General features: G+C 40.8%; 1 protein-coding gene across 4 annotated transcripts in view; it reads left to right on the top strand.

The window, feature by feature from the left end:
* Nucleotides 1–18,520, top strand: part of ATF2 (activating transcription factor 2) — a 45,075-nt gene that overhangs the window by 17,573 nt on the left and 8,982 nt on the right. For all 4 annotated transcript variants that reach the window (XM_082197253.1, XM_082197255.1, XM_082197256.1 and 1 more), the window contains 6 exons: nucleotides 955–1,073; nucleotides 1,941–2,069; nucleotides 2,714–2,892; nucleotides 4,312–4,426; nucleotides 6,080–6,166; nucleotides 16,082–16,231. In XM_082197253.1, the coding sequence (XP_082053379.1) occupies nucleotides 955–1,073; nucleotides 1,941–2,069; nucleotides 2,714–2,892; nucleotides 4,312–4,426; nucleotides 6,080–6,166; nucleotides 16,082–16,231 (779 nt within the window). The remainder of the gene's footprint in view (nucleotides 1–954; nucleotides 1,074–1,940; nucleotides 2,070–2,713; nucleotides 2,893–4,311; nucleotides 4,427–6,079; nucleotides 6,167–16,081; nucleotides 16,232–18,520) is intronic.

Genomic DNA, 18,520 nt, shown 5'->3' on the forward strand with positions numbered 1-18,520 from the left:
GCCATGATTTCCTCAGTATTTTCCCCCTTTATCTTTAAATTTCAGCCATTATGTAGTGATCACTATTATTCCTTTGTTAATCCCACAATGCAAGTTTATTTTGTTTTGGGATAGTATTTTATTGTCTATTAGTTAAACAATTATGGTTGAAATTAAAGTTCATTCTCATTAGAATGTTTTGCTCTGGTTGCAATCATCTTCTCGCTTGCTTTAGAATAAATGCTGTTTGGATGAATGGAAATTATTCCTTGGCAAATGGGTGAAGAATTGCAGCCAAGGTGCAATACTGTTTTGTTTTGTTTTTAAAGTTAAAGTAATCCTTATGCTTAATATTTTTTTTTAGCTCCAGCCTGTTTTATTCATAAACTAAAGATTAAGAGATAATTTTCAAGCTTAAATGCTACCGATTTAAATTGTTCCCCGATTTCTTCTGTATATTCAGGGAGGCAGGCACATCCCTACAGCTGTATGCCATTTTAAAACACCTTAATCTAGACTTTTCAATGCATTATCATACTCTCTCCCCCCTCCCCCAGCTGTCCACAGGCAGGCTGATTAAGAACAGAAAAAAATACATTCAGCCATAGCAACAACAAAAATTCAAGGAATATCTCTCTTTTAAAATATGTGATTTCTTGTTGCCCAGTTTGTAAGGTTTCTAAGACTTTTGCAAACAAAACACACATAGAATTTGCATTGTTTTGCCTTTTGATTGTGTTGTGTATATTGGTGATACAGTACTGGTTTTAAAAGGAAAGATTTGGCAAAAAGGCAGCATTGTTTTTTATTAAAGGATACATTAACAGTGAAACCTTTAATTATACTGCACTCCTGGTCAGGATCAGTTGCAAATTTTAGAGTGCCTGAAACATAAAAATTGACATCAATTTGAAAATATGTATAAAAACCAATATATAATTGGGAAAATCATATATATATATATTTTAATTTTAGATCAGACTCCAACGCCAACTCGATTCCTGAAGAATTGTGAAGAAGTTGGTTTATTCAATGAGCTTGCAAGTCCTTTTGAAAATGAATTCAAAAAAGCTTCTGAAGATGATATTAAAAAAGTATGTTTATAAAGATGATCAGAGCTAAATCACTGTGTAGACTACCAATTGTTTGGGTTCCCTTCATCACTAGGACTCTTTCACCGGTAGAAAAAATGTCATTCTTGTTAATCCTTATATTTTAGAAATATATAGAAACCACACTTGGAGGAAGTATTTTGTGAAGTAACCTTTCTGTCAATCTGTCCTGACAAGTCAATCACATTAAAAAAAAACCACAAGTCTATAATGTGAACAAGTGTCATGCTGATGCATGCGTCTCAATTGTGCCAGCTTTGCTCTTTTCCTGTTTATGACTTTCCCAGGTGGGAGGCAACAAACCACAGTACTGGATTATTATTGTGTGTGGACCAGTGCTCATGGTTTATTTCTACAAACACAAGCTCTAAACTAAGTACACACCTTTACACATAATGCTAATCCAATGTTTCCTCCCATTTGGGGGAAGACAGGAGGAGGAAAGCAGGCACTATGGTTAAACTATGGTTTAACATGATGCGCAAACTAGACTGTACTCTCATAGCTGGGCTGCTAGGAATAATTCCAAATGACACCAAAATACTTACTGTCATTTATTGCTACTTTGCTTGAAAAAGGAAATAAAAGTATAAAAAGTGTCCTAACTGGCATCTGCTTTGTGTTGTTTGCCAGGGATGAACTCCTCTTGCTTGTAACGTGAGTAATATTTTTTTAACGAGGGAAAGTGTGGCAGAATGTAATTTCCTTTCATTAGCTATTACTGCCAACACTGTCTAAAAAGAGATGACAATGCTGCTGGCCAGGATATTAGCATCACTGTAAATTGCCTACTCTTTGAAGAGAGTCCTGCTCAGATTTTAAAATGCATCTACCTGATAATTCTTCTAGATGCCTCTAGATTTATCGCCTCTCGCAACACCAATTATACGAAATAAGATTGAAGAGCCTTCTGTTGTTGAGACAACTCACCAGGATAGTCCTTTACCTCATCCAGAGTCCACTACCAGTGACGAAAAGGTAGTAATTTCTCATGATTTAGAAGCGTGGTCTGTACCAGTAAGTTCAAGAAACTTAAGAGCTTCAAACATTTTTGCTCATCCTGTGCCCCCCACTCCACCTGTGTTATTAATTACAGCACTTCAATAGTCTGAACACAAGAGAGTCCCAACTCATGCAGTTTACTAAAGCCTCTATGTCTGGTCATCTAAAGGGCAAAGTTTGTTGTTCTGAATTATTATTAAAGTACAGTATTGTTGCGAACATTTCTAAAGCATACACAACTTGTCCGCAAGCAGTTGTCTTGCAGTCTTCCCTGCCATGATCTCAAGGAGATTGGAGTCTAGAGATCCACATGGAAAGTCAATGCCAATATTGCACATTGATACAGCGACAGAGGCTGCACCCATGTTAGGAGAGGCTAAATTGAGGAACTCCTGCACCTTGGCAGCCACATGTACATAGATTTCCTTATTTATGAATTGCTTTCTATGAAGCAATTTCACAATACAACAGAAACATGACAGAAACAATTGCTTGCTGCAGTTGTATATATAAAAACAATTTCAAATCCAATACAGATACAGCTAGATGTTTCTATTATCCATAGAGGAAAAACTGAATGGTAAAACTAATGTTAATAAATGGTTTCCTGTTTCCTGTAGGAAGTGTCACTGCAGCAGACTGCCCAGCCTACGTCCACAATTGTTCGTCCAGCTTCTCTACAGGTTCCTAATGTGTTGCTTGCAAGTTCTGACTCAAGTGTCATTATTCAGCAAGCCATACCTTCACCGACTTCTAGCACTGTCATAACCCAGGCTCCCTCCTCCAACAGGCCAATAGTGTAAGTTTTCTATATATTGACAACTAGTGAAATATCTTTATAAGGTTTGTTTGCGGTTCTTAAATATTATCTCCTCCTTTATCCTTTTTTTAAATAATTTTTTTATTGGTTTTCCACATTTTATAAAGACATAACACACACATAAATGACAAAGACAAAAACATGTATAATTTCAAAAATCTTACTTTCTTAACCTTGGTCCTTGACTTCCCCCCACCCCCCTTCCTACATCCCAATTCCCATAATTATATCAGCAAGTTATTATTTTTCCTCCTTACCATATTAATATTACCTTTTTTATAAGAAATTAAGTTCTTTCCTAAGTTGGACTCAGATTCCCTTCCATCGATTTCCCATTTTTTATAAAACATAAATCATATTGACTAAACCCAAAAGTCATAAGTGTTTTTGAAATTCTGTTTCCCCCCCCCCTCCCATCCCTGGTTTCCGTCCCTTCCCAACTATATGTCCAAAATAACAGTCCTTAGCCTGGATTTCTCACATCCGAGGCCTTCAAGTCTCTTTCAGTCCCTCTCCGCCGGTTTTGTTGGTAATCCTTCATGTTGGTCTTCGGATCTCGAAGGAGTCCTGTCCCACTCAAGCCAAGCTTTCTTCCCACAAGAGAACTTAAAGACAACTGCTGCAAAAGTTCCACCAATCCTTCATATTCAGAATCAGAATAAAAATGAGAATGGAGGCCCCAGTCATATTCCTTCCAATATTATCTCCTCCTTTATCCTAATCCTTTTTTAGATTGATCTTATTTAAAGATAAAATACCTCAGAAGGTTTTAATGGCTAGAAGGGCTGTCCTTTAAAAAACTAATTCCAAGTTTGACGTGTGTGCGTGTGGAACAATATTGGGGACCCAGCAACACTCTTGGTCTTAGATAAGTCATAATCTCTCTGGCTTGGATCTTGAGTTCCTGTGAGTTGATCTCTACTCATGAAAGGCTTCAACGGGAGGTGGGGATGTGATTTTTACAATATCTCTTCCTCCCTCTAAAACAGTATGGGAGATGGTGTTTGGATTTCCGGGGGAAGGGTGACTTAATGAAAACCATCTGCCCCCTTCCTTCAGAAGAACCTTCCGGTTCTTGGTCCAACGTAAGGCAAGTCTGGTTCCAAAATTTAGGCCAGATTCAACTAACCTGTTCCTCTAGCAGAAGCCCTGCTAGTGCAACAGGGATTCCCATGTGCCTCTTCCATATCCTCTCTTTGTAGTCAGGAGAGCCCCCAGAACATTATTTGGGGGGCAAGGGAAGGAGGCAGTGATGGTTCTGTCAGGCAAACAGAAATGCTCCTCTATGGATCCCGTCTTTAAATAGGCATATCATAATATACACACTGCCAAAGATGAATGAAATATGCAGTGTACTTTGTCCCATAAGTGTTTTTCTGTTTCCATTTGTTTTCTTAGACCGGTGCCAGGTCCCTTCCCACTGCTGTTGCACCTTCCTAATGGACAAACCATGCCTGTCGCTATTCCTGCCACGATCACAAATTCTAACGTGCATGTCCCAACGGCAGTTCCAGTAAGTATGTGTATATACGGCATACACGCGTTCTCCCAGACTTTAGAAAAGTCCCAGTCCTCAAATCCTAATTCTTGGAAACAGCTGTGACTCTAGTACCACTTGATCCAGAAGAGAACGAGTGGTAGAAGCCAGTCGGGAGGCTGGCAGGTGGTTAGAGGTCCACAGCATGCAGACCATTGGGGGACTGACGCCGATCCCAGTCACGTTCTCAAGAGAAGAAACAATTGCGAGCATAGGAAACTGAACTTCACTGTTCCTAGGACTGCATGTCAAAGTGGGTGTGGTTGAAGTATAAAAGTGGATGTGGTGAGAACTGTGGTTCCCATGGCTGCCTTCCAAAAATCTTTCCCCTGAGCTATTTTCAGTCGTTTTTAATCATTAATTATGCATTACTAAATTCAGGGTGTCACAAAAATCGTCATTGCAGAAAAAAGAGAAGTAGGGGTGACCAAGAAATGTGGTATTACAGTAGGGAACCCGTGGGAGCATATTCTGTAGTTTAAAAAAAGCTTTTAAAAAATTAGTGTGTGGGGGTGGCCACAGCAGAGGACTTGCAACAACAGTCAACATTATTTTTATATAATACTTTTTTTAAAATGATTTTTAATGGGGTCTTAAAGATAAAGGTAAAGGGACCCCTGACCATTAGGTCCAGTCGTGACCGACTCTGGGGTTGCGGCGCTCATCTCACTTTATTGGCCAAGGGAGCTGGCGTACAGCTTCCGAGACATGTGGCCAGCATGACTAAGCTGCTTCTGGCGAACCAGAGCAGCACACGGAAACGCCGTTTACCTTCCCGCCGGAGTGGTACCTATTTATCTATTTGCACTTTGCCGTGCTTTCGAACTGCTAGGTTGGCAGGAGCAGGGACCGAGTGATGGGAGCTCACCCCATCGCGGGGATTCGAACTGCCGACCTTCTGATCGGCAAGTCCTAGGCTTTGTGGTTTAACCCACAGCACCACCTGCGCCCCGATCTGGGAACTTAGAAGGCTATAAAAAAAAATTCAGGGTCAGGTATGGCCATGAGCTGTGGGTTAGCCACCCCTGCTTTAGGTGACTGAGAGGGAAGAAAGACAGGGTGAAGCACTACACAACAGCTTTTAATAAACTCTCATCCCCACAGCCCAGGCTTGTGAGAAGAATGGGGAATTTTGTGCAGGACATACATCCTGCTGTTAAGTGGAAGTTGGTTTCCCCCAACTGAACACATCATGCTACCCACTTATAAATAGACTTATTGGAATGGAGGTTCTGCTGGTAAAATTACACCAATGTCCAAATCTAAAGCCATAACAGCAAACTATTAAAAAGGCAAAAATATTGTAGCATAAAAGAACCAAATAAAAAGTAGGCATAATTAATGAAACAATAGTCAATAAAAAGAGTAAGAAACAGTAGAACTATAAAACAGAGCTCAAATTCAACCATTAAGAACGTAGATGAATAAGAGTCTTCTTAATTTGGCACCTGGATGGTAGTAGTGTTGGCTCCTGACAAATATCCACAGGGTATCCACAGACAGAGGCCTCAAAAAGTTGGCATTAAGCAGCTCAATGAGCAATCTTTTAGTGGAAAGGACAGGCACCCTAGCTGTTATAAAGTAGAATGTGCTTTTAGTTGTGTATTAATTCTTGATTATATTGAACAGCTTGTTAGACCTGTCACCATGGTGCCTAGTATCCCAGGAATTCCAGGACCTTCATCTCCTCAACCTGTGCAGTCAGAGGCAAAATTGGTAAGTTCTTCAATAAGATGAATTTAGGCATAATATAGAAAGTGAGCCAGAAAATCCAATAATATGTTTGGTTTTTATTTATTTTGTTTTATATACAACCTAATTTTGTTTTACATACATATAGATGAACCGTACTTTAAGTCCCAAAGAAATTAGCTATGTGACTGTCTTTGTGTGTTGTGCAGTACTATTGCATTTTGGAAAGCAGGACCTTGAGAAAAGACTACTTAATAACAACCACAGCAAGAGTAAATAATACCTAACAATTATACAGCATTTTGTAACTTTCAAAGTATTTATCATTTGTTATCACGTAATGCTAGCACAAATTCTACATTAGTGGAACTTTCTGTAGAGTGGGCCAATGTACGATTTACAAGTTAATAGTTCCGCTCCGCATTAATGCACTGAATGCACCATACAAGTGACTGAAAATTCCCTTTCTTAGCTTAGATACTGTTTGCAATTTGAATTTCCACCCATTGTAGAGAATCAGTGAAAAGACACCTATGACCAGAAAACAATGGCTGAGTTCAGACGTCATACTAATGTTGCTAAACAATGGCAAGACATTAATGGATCTTGCCTCCTCCTGAGTTCATACCTCCCTCCCCCAATCTTCCCACACATAGAAGGTGGAGCTTGGAAGCTTTCATGTTTTGCTTTTGCTTAACCAAGGCTTCTTACATTGTCCAGAATGATTTGAAACTAAACCTGGTACAGTGGTACCTCGGGTTACAGACGCTTCAGGTTACAGACTCCACTAACCCAGAAATAGTACCTCGGGTTAAGAACTTTGCTTCAAGATGAGAACAGAAATTGGGTGGCGGTGGCAGTGGGAGGCCCCATTAGCTAAAGTGATACCTCAGGTTAAGAACAGTTTCAGGTTAAGAACAAACCTCCAGAACGAATTAAGTTCTTAACCCGAGGTACCACTGTACATGGTAACTTCAAAACTTGACTTCTGAAGTTATAGTCGCAGGACACAGCATGCTCAGTTAATCCAAACAAGAAATGAAAGCTCGCAAATGTTTCCTCCCAGCTTTGTGCAAGGAGTAAGTGAGCCTGGAGCAGCTAGATTCACTCATGTCTTGTTGAACCAGGGATGGGCACCCTTTGACCTAATTTAGTGCAAATTTTTGCCTAATTTCATGGGGAAAGGAACAGATGGAATAATGGAAGAGTAGGGGATAGACCATGCAAGCAATCAGCCCTGTGGCAAGAGCAATCCGTTTCTCCTCTGGCAGCCTGCTGAAAAGGGGCAGCAGAAAAAGAAGGAGAAAAGAGAAAAGGGTTGCCCACAATTGGCCCTGCCCCCTGTCCACATATAGGCTCTAAGAAATGACCCTCAGTGGAATGTGGCCTTGAATAGAAAAACAGTTTGCCCACTCCACACTAAGCCATATTTTACTGTGACACCCAAGTACAGCCATTGTTAGTGAATAGTAGAAAGGATGGGAGAATTCTGAAGACATTCAATGATAATCGCAAATTTTTGGATTGCCTGGAAGTCTGCTACATTCTGATCTCCTTACTCTGCTTATCAAGTGAAAAGGAACCATGGGAAGTGGCAATTAAAATTACCTAATTTGTGGTATCAAACAGGGTGTTAAAAGATACCTCTGTAAATTATACAATTACAGAATCCTATTTTTATTGCTTAAATCAATCATTGGCTTCCTTATGATGCATAAATTAGTGCTTCCAATGAATTCTTTATTTAATTGCCTGTGTTTTGCATCTATACTAATAGCAAATTCATTCTCTCAAGTGCCTATCCTTATGTTTTCAAAATGGCACCACTTACAAGCAAGAAGGGGGTATTGGCATGTTCAGGGAAACCCTGAGGTTTTCAAAAGACCAAAAGATCTTTGGCAGGAGGCAAAATCTTAGAGAACCAAACAAAAAACCAGGACTGAGTATGCTCAGTGGATGCAAAATGCTAACTGTTTGACTGGGAAAGAGGGGGGTGGCATTGGGATAGAAAATCAAGGAGAGAGAGAGAGAGACTACTTGTTCCATTTATTGTAGAAATGCAGTAGCAGACAAATGCATGCATTAAACAGAGACTACTAAATCTACCTGGTAGTTGGAGAGAGGGTGCCTCATTTTAAATTGGTTAATTCCCAACATGAAGCATTTTAGGAGACTGGTGATGCCATGGTTATGTTGGAAAGGGACCTTGCATACCTGCTTTGTGTTCAACATTGCAGGGGTAACATGCACATGTTGTGGCCAGTTGGAACGTAGGAAACTGCCTAATATTGAATCCATCTAGTTCACTGTTGTCTTCACTGACCGGCATCAGCTCTCTAGGGTTTCAGATGGGGGACATTCCCAGTGCTACCTGGAGTTTCTGGGAATTAAACCTGGAACATTATGATTACACAGCAGATGCTCTACCACTGAGCTACGTTCCTTCTGCAATGAAATTAGAATGAAACTGTAGGTGTTTCAGATGATCGCTGCTGGTGTGTAGCAGATGAAATTCAGTGGTGACCTTTCACAAAGTCAAGGATACATAGTAATAAAGAATGTCATGGATATTTTTTGAAATCAGCTCCGGCATGGGCTGCTAATTTTATACTGCATAGAAATGAAAGTTTTGATAAGTACAATGTTGCACCGGTGGGCATGGCAGGACTTCCTTTCCTCCTTGCTGCAAGCCTCAGATGGCCTCCAGAGCACATCTGGGTAACTGCAGGGGCTGTGGCAGGGAGGGAGGGAGGATGAGTAAATCTATTTTGTGCTAGTGAGAATTGGTTGTGTAAGTGGGGTGCTGCATCTGGCTATCATGCTTAGATTCTCCCTGTTGCAGACCTAAAATGAAATACAGTGGTACCTCGCAAGACGAATGCCTCGCAAGACAAAAAACTCGCTAGACGAAAGGTTTTTCCGTTTTCGATTTGCCTCGCAAGACGAATTTCCCTATGGGCTTGCTTCGCAAGACGAAAACGTCTCGTGACTTTGTTTCCTTTGTCTAAAAACAAAGACATGTTTTGTTTATAAAGTTAATTTATTTTCCCTTAAATTTTTGAACTGCTCTTTAGAGTATGTGTGACTTAAAAGAGCAGTTAATAAACTGTTGTTGTACCAAATTTGGCTTTGTTTGGACTTTTTTTGACCATAGGAATGCATTAATTGAATTTCAATGCATTCCTATGGGATTTCGTGATTCGCAAGACGAAAAATTCGCTAGACGACAGAACTTGCGGAATGAATTAATTTCGTCTTGCGGGGCACCACTGTAAGCTCTGCCCATGAATATGTACTCTTGTATAGAAGTATTACATTATTGTTAAGCCAGTGTGTTATTGAAAGGATGATCTATAAATACCCTTTGATAAGAAAAGATAAAATTACAAGAGCAACTAAAGCATTATCAGGAAAATGTCTTTTATGAGAAGTAGCCAAGAAATTGCCAGAGTTTGTATGTAATAATACACTGTTGTTTGGCGTTGTGAATAAGTGGCTCAGGCTCACAGACGCCCTCTCATCTTTGCCCTCAAGAGCAGCAGGTTGAAAGTGTTCACTTTCACTTTAGGGAAACTGTCAATTCCTGTTACGTTCGATCTTGGGAGGCCCTGCCTTATTTTAAGTGTGACTAATTAAAACAAACCAGGATAGCAAACGTCGTTTGATCCTGATTTGTTAACAAGTCATAGTTAAAATAAGCTAGTTTCTTGAGTTCAGGCGAAACAGGAAATTCATTTACTCAAAATATAAGTTTTCCAACTCTGCAAAGTATAACCTTTCAACTTCCCCATGTGAAAAGGGAGAAGTGGAAGAAATCCTCTATACCAACGGTTCTCAACCTGTTGGTCCCCAGATGTTGATGGACTACAACTCCCATCATCCCTGAGCTCTGGCCTTCCTAGCTAGGGGTGATGGGAGTTGTAGTTCAACAACATCTGGGGACCCACAGGTTGAGAACCGCTGCTCTATACTGTAGCAAACTTTGCTGGGCTCAATTCTGCTAACCAGGCTGCTAGCAGAAGCCTGTGCAATGACTTCCACTATTGCAGCGGGGCTCTTCCCCCCCCCAGCTGCCTCTTCCCCCCACAATTGGCTGAAGGGGGGTTGAGAGGACCCCTCAAACAGCACAGATTGTTCAATCGGGCAAGCAGAAATGTTTGCGCCATCAGAGTGGTCTCCTTAAGGCTACATTCCTCCCATTTTGTCTGAACCAGGATTTTAACTCTTAAAAGATGTGTGAAAGGAATAGCAGCCATATTGGAACTTTGTTAACTCAGGACTGGTGTTTGTACAGTGGTGCCCCGCAAGACGAATGCCTCGCAAGACGGAAAACCCGCTAGACGAAAGGGTTTTCCGTTTTTGAGCTGCTTCGCAAGACGATTTTCCCTATGGGCTTTGCAAGACAAAAACGTCTTGCAAGTGTTCCGATTTTTTTTCGCTTCCCCCCCCCCTTTTTCTAAGCCGCTAAGCAGCTAATCGCCTTCTAGCCGCTAATCCGCTAAGCCTTTAATAGCCGCTAAGCCTTTAATAGCCGCTAAGCCGCTAATAGGGTTGCTTCGCAAGACAAAAAAGCCGCTAGACGAAGAGGCTCGCGGAACGGATTAATTTCGTCTTGCGAGGCACCACTGTAGTTCAGCGTTATCTGACCTGGAATTGCTCAGAATACTTTTGTAGAATTTATGTGTCAGAAAAGAAAAACAATGTAGCAGGGTGTTGTGAACCTTTTTATGCGTGCAACATGGCAAACTTTTTTTGTTATACAAATATAAAAGAAGCACATCTTGAGAAAGCACAGGAGAAATAGCTGTGTTTAAGTTTTAGCAGTCTCCTTAGTTGATAAAATTTGGTGAATATTTGCATTTCAACTGTTTCTTTCAGTGAGGTGATGGATATTTTTTAAAAAGTAGCCATCAAAACCTTGTTTCTTGGATGCAGAGAGAGCTGCAGGGCCTGGAGACAATCTGAGGAACTGTATCTGACTGGATTTATCCTGGAGAAGAAGACAAAGGAGCATGAGTACTGTTCTGATTTTTGTATAGGTTCAGTAAAAATGTAGGACTATCACCCTTTGAGTTTCAAATGCAAGTATATTAATCGTTCCATATATATATTAGAGCTATGAACCTAGGATTGCCATACGTCTGGGTTTTCCCAGGAATTGGGCTCGGAAAATGGCGTTTGGGCAGATTTTTGCCGAATTGACAAAATGTCAGTGAAAACCCGGACGTATGGCAAGCAGAGCAATTTTTTAAAAACCAAGCTTTAAAAAGCCTTTAAAGAACCTAAAAAATTAGTGGGGAGTGGGGGGAGATGTTCCCAAAAATGTCCGGATTTTCACTTTAGGGAATATGGCAACCGTTAATGAACCAGTTAGAATTTATTACCTCTTCAGCAATGTTAATAATTGCTTCAGTTCAGATGACACAATTAGAAAATGCTTCTGTTGATTAATGCATGGTTTGGGAATGTCTCAAAGGTTTAGAGGATCACTTGGGGGGTATCTCAAGTTTTAAAACCCACTCACATTTTAAAATCTCCATTTTTATTCCACCAGAACTAATTTACTGATTATGGGATGCTTTCACTTCTAACATTACATATGACAGTACAAATATTTTTATTGCTTATCTCAGTGTATTTTATACGTTAAATCCTAATCAATGTCTGCATATATCATGACTGAAAATTCCTTTTTCTTTTCTCTCATCCTGAGAAATGAAAATTTAGAAATGAGAGCAGTAATTAATTTGTCTGATATGCCTATCCTGCATTCATCTAAAAGAATACCCTTCTGCCCATTATATACCTTATAATTACATGCCCCGCCTGGAGTGTTTGTCTTGCATTTAAATCTGCTTTGTGCTCTCTAGTGGCATTTCATAGTGTTGCCAGCTTGGAATTACACGACTTAACATGGCAGATCATACAAATACAGAAAATACAGAAAAATAATTTGTAAAACAGTTCCTACTGAAACATGTCAGGGATATTAACAAATGACTGCAAACATGCATGCACCGGCAAACAAGTTCAGTTGAAGCTGTAGGGGATTGAATATCAATTTTAGTCAGTACATACTAAGCACTTATGGAAAAATAACAGTATTTCAGTACCTAAATACAACATACCAACGTTTAGAGCTCTGGTGATCTTATATTTGAGGGTAGGATGTCCTTAGCCAGCATATATACTGTTTGAACATAATATTATTAGAATTATAAAACTTGAAGCAGAAATTCATTAGATGATACAGAGCTTCATTATTACCTCTAAAATGTCTGTGTTACGCTCCCTGTTCATATCTTGAGAGACCAAGGGGGAAGGGGAAGATTGTCAGAAATCATCCATGAACTGAGCTGCTGCTCACAGAAGGTGCCTTGCCTCATTTTGAGTGATCAGTCCCTGTTAAACCCCACACTCGAGCCCACCCCATTTAGCAGGTTCCCCTAACCCTAAGGAGAGACGCTTCAGACAGCTTGTGGAGCTGTAGCTGGGAGAAGGGGGCAATTAAGTCACCTTCCACCAACTCCCTTCAGTCACAGTTACTCTGGATCCAGCTTCTTCATTGCTCCTTTGTTGAATTTTCTATTGCAGCCTCCCTGGGACAAGTACCTGTTCCTTTGTACTCTGTAGATTGGAATGCATGCTAATGGCAGTACATAAATAATAGATACAAGTGTCTTCAAATGAGAGATTGGGGGTGAATTCATTTGATGGTCGTCTTCGATTTTGTTTCAGAAAGCATCTGAGATGTTATATTTGTAGCAAGTGCAGAGTTAACAAATCATTCTATATAAAAACAAATAAGACCCTCTGAATTAGAATTGCCTTGCCTCTTTAAAAAAAAAATATTGTAAGTGATGCTCTCTGGAGTTTTCCACATACATTTTTTTTTTAACACAAACTGAGAAATACCTGAAGCATAGTGGGTAGCCAGTAGGTTTTCTGCAGGGGTTACTACTGAGAGTTGACAGAGGGCATCCTGGCAAATGTTCAGAAACTCGCATTAACTTTGTTGAGCTCAGCATGGGACCTTGTGTTCGGCAGAATTCTCCTGACCTGCCTCTCTGCATGCCGAGCTAATCAGCAAACACCTAATGAGCCTGCTCTAAAGAAACAGACCCTCTCCCAGCCTACTTCATTTTCATAGATTCTCTGGGGGGAGGGGAGAGACAAGACTTCATAAGGACTGATGATGCTGCAAAGACCACAATAATGATAATTAACTTGCTGAATTTAGAAGATTATGCTGTTAATTAGTTGCAAAATAAAGATAAGTAATAGAGGAGCAGATGGTAAGATAACACCCAGGAGAAGGAGGGTTATTACTCTGATGAGGTTTTGTGGCAGATATGAAATATGGTTCTGACTTTTTCATAAATTGTTTCTACAATATATCCTCTTGTTTCTGTGAACTCGTGATGGAGCGATCTATTCCTACCAATTCTGACAGATGTGATAGGGATTTATTTTGAAGGGTATACATATTTTTTATACTAAAAAAGATGCCTTTGCTGTTCAGGATTAGAATGTCGTCAGTGTTTCAGCAATATTGCAAATACAAATTGAATGACTATCAATGTACTTCATCATTTCTAATTATACTTTAAATATGTATTTTATTATATCACTAGAGAGAACATTAACAATCACTATCAACAGTATGGTGCAGTGAATAAAGAGCTCAATTCTACAGCTTAGTGGGTAGCCTTGAGCAAATTTTCTCTCAACCTTACCTACTTTGTCGGGTGGTTGGGGGTACATGTAAATTGCCCCAAGCTCCTTGGAGGAAGAGCAGACTTCCAAATGGTGGTCATGAATCTACTTAACAGGTTGAAATTATTGGGTCGATTATTGGAACATTTTGAAGGCTTTAAAATATTTGAGACTATTTAGGAACAAATATTCAAACTTGTTACACAGGGCTGTCCCGGAAAGCATGGCATCGTTTTGCACTCTTCCTATAGGTGTTGTGATTTCCCTTGTCCTGTGACTCACCTCTCCAACTTCATCACTCCTTTCTTCAGTGACTTGGTCCATTTTTTGTCCATTAATGCTATGGTGGGAGCAGGGGGAGTGGATGGCCTAAATTGTTCAATTCCTTGGGAACTTGAGGCATCCCTTCTCAGAAGCGGTTGTTAACCTGCCTCAGCAATTTGACTGGAGAGAATATAGTCCTGCAGGCTGAGGACCTGGTGCTGGCTGAGCCAAAATACTTCTGTGGCTTGTGAATGCTTCTGTGACTATATAGTGATATATTTCCCAGTTGAGGGGAGCGGGGAGGTTGCTGGCTGAGTGAAGCAGCAAGTTCTGAGCCAATTTAGCTTTGCTGCTTAAGCAAAATAGCTTAGGGAGTGGGACAGCTGTGGCCAAGCCATAAGTATGAGAATGGACGGGAAATGGACCTAAAGGCCATCAGCTGGATATTCCTTCTATAACCATATATACTATGTAGTTAGAAAGACAACGTAATATTTTTAAGGGGTTTTTAATAGTTGTTTTTTTGCATTTATTAATTTATATTTTATTGTAAAAAAAAAATCAACTATAAAGCAGTAAAGTGATACACAAGAAAAGGAAAAAGAACAAAACACAGAACTGTGTAAAGGTAGAAAACATTATATGAATATATACAAAAAATACCCTAACCCATACATTCTTTTATAATTTTGATATTATCCTAATATGAACAGAAATATTAACAGTCCACTACATTTTGTATAAATTCGTTCCAAATATTGTCATGTTTATCCAAGCAGAGTCTATGTCTGTAAGCAGTCCATTCCTAGGTTGCAAGTGTTACCATATTATCAACCCACTGATTAAAGAACGTAATATTTTTAGTGATCATTTTTAGTTATTGAACTATGGAACAGATACCTATTGTTATCCTCTGGTCCCTTTGATGTTTTTGGTACTTGTATCTGGCCAAAAGCACTGGATCACTTTGGCGGTGTGTACAACTCACATCACAATCTGAAGTACCCCTTCTTACTAGCTCAGAAATATACTCATACCTTAAGCATATAATAGTATTTTTGCCAACCATTTTAACTCTGTGTTTCATACCCATCATCTTGTTCACATTGTGGATCTATAACTTTCTGGAACTAGAAGAAGTGGTATTAGTCAGTTCTTTGTAAAAGGAAAAAGACAGGGGAGGCAAAATGAAGTACAGGCAACTGTTGTTTTAGGCGTGACTGTGTGTGCAGTTGCGCACATGTGCACAGCATTGAACCGGGAAGTGACCCGGAAACGTCATGAAAGACATCACCGAAAAGGGGGGGGGGGCGGAGGCAGAACAGGTGCAGAATGGGTGTTTCAGTTGAACACAATTTCACACAGGCGTGCAGTGACATTGAATGCAAATCCTGCGCAAATCGGGGGTTGCCTCTACAGTGGTACCTCTGTTTAATAACAGCCCTGTTTACAAACTATTTGCTTTACAAACTCTGCAAAACCGGAAGTAGTGTCCCGGTTAGTGAACTTTACCTCGGTCTACGAACGGAAGCCGAATGGTGGAAGGACACCGGCGGCGGGAGGCCTCGTTAGGGAAAGTGCGCCTCGGTTTAAGAACAGTTTTTGTTTAAGAACGGACTTCCGGAACAGATTAAGTTCGTAAACCAAGGTACCACTGTATATGCTTAGAATGAAAGCAGTTGGTTGTTTCCAGTGCTGTGCAAGTGGATCTGCACCTGCACAAGGGAAGTTTCCTCCCTTCTCATGGCAGCACCCTGCACCCTCCCAAAAGCCTCTCCTGGAATTTTGGGGGGTCTTCATGAGAGGTATGGAATGGAGCTGCAGCAGGAGGAGGAGAATCTCCGAAAACTGGGCATGAGCAGCTTCCACAGGCAACTCTTAAGCTAGTGAACAGCTGGGTAAGTTGACTATTGCGGCCTGCAGTTGTTCATCGTGGAAAAATTCATTTTTGTCTTTCAGAGATTGAAAGCTGCCTTAACCCAGCAGCACTCTCAGGTCCCAAATGGAGATACTGCAAAGGGACAAACAAGTGGATTGGTTAGAACTCAGTCGGAGGAAGCACGGCCACAGTCGCTGCAGCAGCCTGCTACATCTACTACTGAAACACCGGTAAGAAGCCTTGTTTCTGGTGCTGTTTGCTACCGTATAAACATCGTGTGTTACTTCCTGACAGACTCTTAGCTTAGTGTTATGTGCAAACCAGCAATCTTGGCTTACAACAAACAAGGCAGCTTCATTAACCCATGGTTTGTAGTTGACTTGTTTAGCGACTAACTATTCTTTGTTCTAACTGAAGCAGAAGACATCAAGAAGAGGTGGCAAGAATACACAGAGGAATTATACCAGAAAGATATGGATGTCTCGTACACCCCAGGTAGTGTGGTTGCTGACCTTGAGCCAGACATCCTGGAGAGTGAAGTCAAATGGGCCTTAGAAAGCACTGCAAATAACAAGGCCAGTGGAAGTGATGGTATTCCAGCTGAACTGTTTAAAATTTTAAAAGATGATGCTGTTAAGGTGCTACACTCAATATGCCAGCAAGTTTGGAAAACTCAGCAGTGGCCAGAGGATTGGAGAAGATCAGTCTACATTCCAATCCCAAAGAAAGGCAGTGCCAAAGAATGCTCCAACTACCGCACAATTTCACTCATTTCACATGCTAGCAAGGTTATGCTTAAAATTCTACAAGGAAGGCTCAAGCAGTATGTGGACCGAGAACTCCCAGAAGTGCAAGCTGGATTTAGAAGAGGCAGAGGAACCAGAGACCAAATTGCAAACATGCGCTGGATTATGGAGAAAGCCAGAGAGTTCCAGAAAGACATCTACTTCTGCTTCATTGACTATGCAAAAGCCTTTGACTGTGTTGACCACAGCAAACTATGGCAAGTTCTTAAAGAAATGGGAGTGCCTGATCACCTCATCTGTCTCCTGCGAAATCTCTATGTGGGACAAGAAGCTACAGTTAGAACTGGATATGGAACAACTGATTGGTTCCAAATTGGGAAAGGAGTATGGCAAGGCTGTATATTGTCTCCCTGCTTATTTAACTTATATGCAGAATTCATCATGCGAAAGGCTGGGCTGGATGAATCCCAAGCCGGAATTAAGATTGCCGGAAGAAATATCAACAACCTCAGATATGCAGATGACACAACCTTGATGGCAGAAAGTGAAGAGGAATTAAAGAACCTTTTAATGAGGGTGAAAGAGGAGAGCGCAAAATATGGTCTGAAGCTCAACATCAAAAAAACGAAGATCATGGCCACTGGGCCCATCACCTCCTGGCAAATAGATGGGGAAGAAATGGAGGCAGTGAGAGATTTTACTTTCTTGGGCTCCATGATCACTGCAGATGGTGACAGCAGTTACGAAATTAAAAGACGCCTGCTCCTTGGGAGAAAGGCGATGGCAAACCTAGACAACATCTTAAAAAGCAGAGACATCACCTTGCCAACAAAGGTCCGTATAGTAAAAGCCATGGTTTTCCCAGTAGTGATGTATGGAAGTGAGAGCTGGACCATAAAGAAGGCTGATCGCCGAAGAATTGATGCTTTTGAATTATGGTGCTGGAGGAGACTCTTGAGAGTCCCATGGACTGCAAGAAGATCAAACCTCTCCATTCTGAAGGAAATCAGCCCTGAGTGCTCACTGGAAGGACAGATCGTGAAGCTGAGGCTCCAATACTTTGGCCACCTCATGAGAAGAGAGGACTCCCTGGAAAAGACCCTGATGTTGGGAAAGATGGAGGGCACAAGGAGAAGGGGACGACAGAGAATGAGATGGTTGGATGGTGTTCTTGAAGCTACTAGCATGAGTTTGATCAAACTGCGGGAGGCAGTGGAGGACAGAAGTGCCTGGCGTGCTCTGGTCCATGGGGTCACGAAGAGTCGGACACGACTAAACGACTAAACAACAACAACATTCTTTGTTCAGGCTCACTGAGGCTCATTCACTAAACCATGGCTTAGCATTGCATATGAACCAGCCCTATATTGCAAGTGCTTGAACTCTTCCACAAAATATTTTTTAATCCTAGAATTTCCTCTTTTTAAATACAAAAAAGAGAGAAACTCGCTGAATTATATGGCTTACCTTAAAGTGAGGGTTGGATAAGTCATTTCATTCAGCTCCACTCTGCCTCTATAATAGTATATTCTGTGTTGTATCCAGTGGTTGTGCAAGTGTAAGTTAGTTCATACAACCAATCTCTCATTTCTCTTCCCCTCTGCATCCCTGAAAAGCTTCTCCAGAGGGGGAGCCTAGTGAATATTGTGGATTTTTAATTTTTTTTTTACAAGGTAGCAGTGGGGTTGGGAGAGTGGCTCACATTTGGGTAGGGTAATCTTTCATGAGTTGGAAGTTTAGTTCTGTATTGCCAACCTGTGTTTGATATGTCTG

The sequence above is a fragment of the Podarcis vaucheri genome (genome assembly GCF_965113315.1).
Source record: "Podarcis vaucheri genome assembly, chromosome: 1".
Lineage (NCBI taxonomy): Eukaryota > Metazoa > Chordata > Lepidosauria > Squamata > Lacertidae > Podarcis > Podarcis vaucheri.